We start from the raw sequence: 4,267 nt of genomic DNA, 5'->3' as shown, positions 1-4,267 counted from the left end.
TATGCTGACATTCGAGACAAACGGGCCAATTCTATATGTAGCGTACACGCTAATATGTATGCATCTTGAATAGCCTGTATATGACCTTTTAATGCTAGTATGAACTACAGTGTGAACTTGTAAACTATGGAATGATGATATTTTGTTATCCTATTTACGTATAATAAAATGTCTATACACAAATCAAACGTATTTCATTTTGTGGTCCCAAGTGCTAACATGTCGGGGTCCGTGTTTAAGAAGCTTTATTACCATACAAAGGAGGTCGCGAGCTTCTGAAGCGACGAAGCATTGTTTAGAAGGGCTAAAGCTGAAAATGAGCCGATAAGCAGAACCCAGGTTAAGGCATGGCTATTCACTCCACAAGCCAGCGAAGAGACGTTTTAAGAGGAGGCCCACTTTTGTTAATGCGCAACTAGATTATCAATGGCAGGCTGACATAATAAGCCTTCAAGATCTGGCAAAGCATAATAATGGAGCCCGTTATATCTTAACAGTTATAGATGTACTGTCTAAATACACCTTTGCAGAAGTGCTAAATGATAAAGGTGGAACCAGCATCACCAAGGCCTTTAAAGTAATCCTCAGGAAAGGCTGAACCCGGCAAAAACTACAAACTGGCACCGGAAAAGAATTTTTAAACAAAACATTTCAGAAATTATTAAAACAGAATGGGGTACAGCATTTTGTAACGCGCACGGAGGTAAAAGCAGCGGTTATAGAGCGCTTTAACAGAACCTTAAAATCTAAGATGTGGAGATACTTCATGGCCTACAACACCTACCGATACATACCTGTTCTACAGGATTTTTGAGCTGTTTATAATGCCAGATATCATAGAACTATCAAAATGGCTCCTGTAGAGGTAACAGCCGGCAATTCTCTATCGGTGTGGAGTACGGTATACGGCAGTTACTTCGGCGCCAGAGTAAAGAGGCCTACTTTTAAAAAAGGGGACCATGTCAGGGTTTCAAAATTGAAAGGGGTCTTTGCGAAAGGTTATCAACAGACTTTCAGCGACAAGATATTTATAGTTGAGAGTGTGGAGCTTAAAGAAGGTGTGTACATTAATAGGCTGAAGGACTGCTCTAGTGAAACTGTGACTGGTGTTTTTAACAGTGAAGAGTTACAAAAGGTCCCAGACGATGTAAATAGGGTTTACAGGGTTAAAGATTCAAGAGTGGAAAGGGGGGGGGGGGTAACAGGCCTTTGTTAAATGGCGGGCTGGCCTGAGAAATGTAACAGTTGGGTGCCGGCCAACTCCCTGCAGGACGTGTGAAGACCGATAGCTCTAAAAAAAAAAAAAAAAAAAAAAGAAGAAAACAACATGGACACATCATCCTTTTATATTGCACTACCCTCTAATGCATCGCTGAGTATGTTCCCTGATAATAAAATATCAAATTACACAGTCAAATTGGCTAAACCTGTGGATTTTAAAGGGGATTGGGAAGTTGCCTTAACAGAAATCCAATACCCCCATACATGGAATACATTTAAGAGGTCGGAAGCTAAATTCAGTATAAAGAAGTCCCAAACTGAACCTTTATGCATCGCCGGTTTTCCCCACGAATCCTACCCTACGGTTAATGCGGTGGTGGATGCCATTAACAAGACAATATCTGGCATTGATGGGTTTTCGGATGTTCAACTGGTGTTAGATAGCGTTAGAAGGAAGGTTTTTATTAAAGCGCCCAGCTAGGATGCACAGTTTGTCACTAAAGGGAAGTTGAACAGGGTTTTAGGAACTGTGCAACATATAAAAAACAAGCAAGAGCTAGATCTGACATGTCCCGATATTGATGGGGGGTTCTACACACTCTATGTCTATATGGATATAATAGAACCGCAGAGAGTGGGAGATAGTTATGCTCCCTTGCTGAGATGGGTTCAAGTGATGTGTGAAAACAACACAATAGCTAATATTCAATATATTAAGCCTGACTACATAACAATTTCTAAAAAACATTTTGACACTATAACCATTATGGTCTTTGATGATCAGTCTGAACCGGTGTCCTTTAAATACAGGAAAGTTATTGTTAAGCTTCATTTCAGGCCCCGCCGCGACGGTGATTATTAAGAGCTCATCATGGTGTCTATGAAAGCCTACGGCAACCCATCTATGTATAGAGAGTATTACAGGCATCAGGCGGGATATAGAGGGCCCCCCTACTTTCAAGGAGCTCCTGTTACGTACAGGGCGGGTATTGGAGGTTTTTTCCGTAGTTTGTTCAGAAGGGCTATGCCTTTTTTGAGAAAAGGCTATGAAATTGCAAAATCACACGGAAAGACAGCTGCCAAGAATACTGTCCAAGATGTGGTGGGTTCTGTGAAGTCGGCAGTGGTTAAACGTATGAACAGACAGCCCCAAGAAGGGTCAGGACTGTTGTACAAGCCACGCCTTAGTATTAAAAGGAAGAGGAGGTCTTCGCAATGCCGAGGGCCCCCGGCTCCCTTTAAAAAAGGAAGCGTTCTTCAAAAAGAGCCCCCAAAAGAAGATCCCCAACGCGGAAGAGAGCTACGAAGAAGAGAACACCATCTAACTTTAACATTTTCTAAAAGGCTTGTCACCCTAAAACATGGCTTTTGTACACTGCGCATCGGGTGAATGTGCCACGTCACAGTTAGATTTGTTTTCTCTAAAACCCACACAGACTAGTATCGAAAACAGTTTTTTCATGGAAGTATCGCCATAAGCAGCCCTGACGCCGGTGGCCCCCATAGAGTTTTACGTGTCGGGGTCCACGGGTATGTATCTAGATCTCAACAATACTCTGCTACATCTGGTTTGTAAAATTGTAAAAGCGGATGGATCCAATATTGCTGCGACCGATAGAGTGGCAACACTTACCCCATCGCGACAATGTTTAATCAGGTGGACATTACGCTGGGCGACAGACTCATTACGCAAAATGACAACATGTACGCCTACAGGGTATACATGGAAAGTATTCTGAACTACAGCAGCGATGCCTTGGACACACAGCTTTCAGCTGGGCTTTTCTACAAAGATACTTATGCTCAGTTTGAAAACACTGCTCTAGATGGGCCTAATGCAGGCTTTGTAAAAAGAGCATGTTTTGCCGCCGGTAGTAGAGATTTTGACCTCCTGAGGCAAATACATGCAAACCTTTTCTTCCAAGATAAACTAATCGTTAACGGCATCGACCTGAAGATCAAACTCAACCGCAACAAAGATGCTTTCTGCCTCATTGCTGAGGATGCTGAACAGTATAAACTGCTCATACAGTCTGCTAGCCTCTATGTAAAGAGAGTGAATGTGTCACCATCGGTCAGATTGGCTCACGCTGAAGCTCTACAACTGGCGAATGCTAAATATGCCATTGAAAGAGTCTCTATGAAAGTCTACAGGATACCAGTCGGCACCCGATTAACACAGCAGCAAAATGTGTTTCTGGGGCAGCTACCAAAACTTGTTATTATAGGGTTTGTTGACAACACAGCTTTAAGCGGGCTATACGCCTCCAACCCTTTCAATTTCAAGCACTACGGTATCAACTACGCTGCTCTAGTCCACGAGGGAGCTGTCATACCTGCAAAACCATGCACACCCAATTTTGGATCTGCAAATTTTATTTGAGAATATCTCGGCTTAGTGTCGATAACTGGGAAGCACCAGCATGATTCGGGGATCGTCTTATCCCGCGAAGGATATGGCGCAGGTTACACGCTATTAGCCCTGACATGGAAGATGGTGACAACTACAGCCTGGTCAAAAATGGAAATCTAAAAGCTGAAATCCGCTTTAGCTTTAGCGCCGCTCTGACTGTGAATGTGTACATGGTGGTATTTGCAGTATTCGATAGTGTTATACAAGTTAATCACGCCCATGCTTGATTATCTTTAAAAAAGAATATAAAATGGACACTATTCACATACGCAGCTTCTTAAACCGGCATAAATACGCTAAGAAATACTTTTTAGGTGTTTTTCCAAGCGACGGTCTGCCGGCTGAAATAAGTCATGAAAGGCTGCGGTCTTTGGTCTTTAACACCGATCCACATCATAAAGCAGGAACACACTGGGCTGCTATGTTTCTGGACATTGACCGGGTAACTGTGTTTGACAGCCTTGAGGAGTTTCCTGAGCACAGCATCTATACAAAGCCAATATTCAAGTATTTAAAAAAAGCGGTTTCTAGGGTGGAATATAACAAGCTGCCGGTACAAGATTCTCTTTCTATCACGTGTGGGGAACATTGTATATATTTTATCTGTAAAATGTCAGAGGGTCTAACTTTTAG

General features: G+C 42.5%; 1 protein-coding gene across 1 annotated transcript; it reads left to right on the top strand.

Annotated features, from left to right (window-relative positions):
• The first annotated feature begins 2,866 nt into the window (after window positions 1–2,866).
• LOC146817817 (uncharacterized protein F54H12.2-like) lies at window positions 2,867–3,604 on the top strand. The gene has a single exon (XM_085609691.1). It carries the CDS (start codon window positions 2,867–2,869, stop codon window positions 3,602–3,604), a length of 738 nt encoding a protein of 245 aa, XP_085465817.1.
• Window positions 3,605–4,267: the final 663 nt, after the last annotated feature.

Source organism: Triturus cristatus, chromosome 6 (assembly GCF_964204655.1).
Source record: "Triturus cristatus chromosome 6, aTriCri1.1, whole genome shotgun sequence".
Classification (NCBI taxonomy): domain Eukaryota; kingdom Metazoa; phylum Chordata; class Amphibia; order Caudata; family Salamandridae; genus Triturus; species Triturus cristatus.
This window is presented reverse-complemented; position numbering and strand designations above follow the sequence as displayed.

Excerpts from the sequence above, each read along its gene's own strand:
- LOC146817817 (XM_085609691.1), top strand. The coding sequence starts at position 2,867 with ATGTTTAATCAGGTGGACATTACGCTGGGCGACAGACTCATTACGCAA.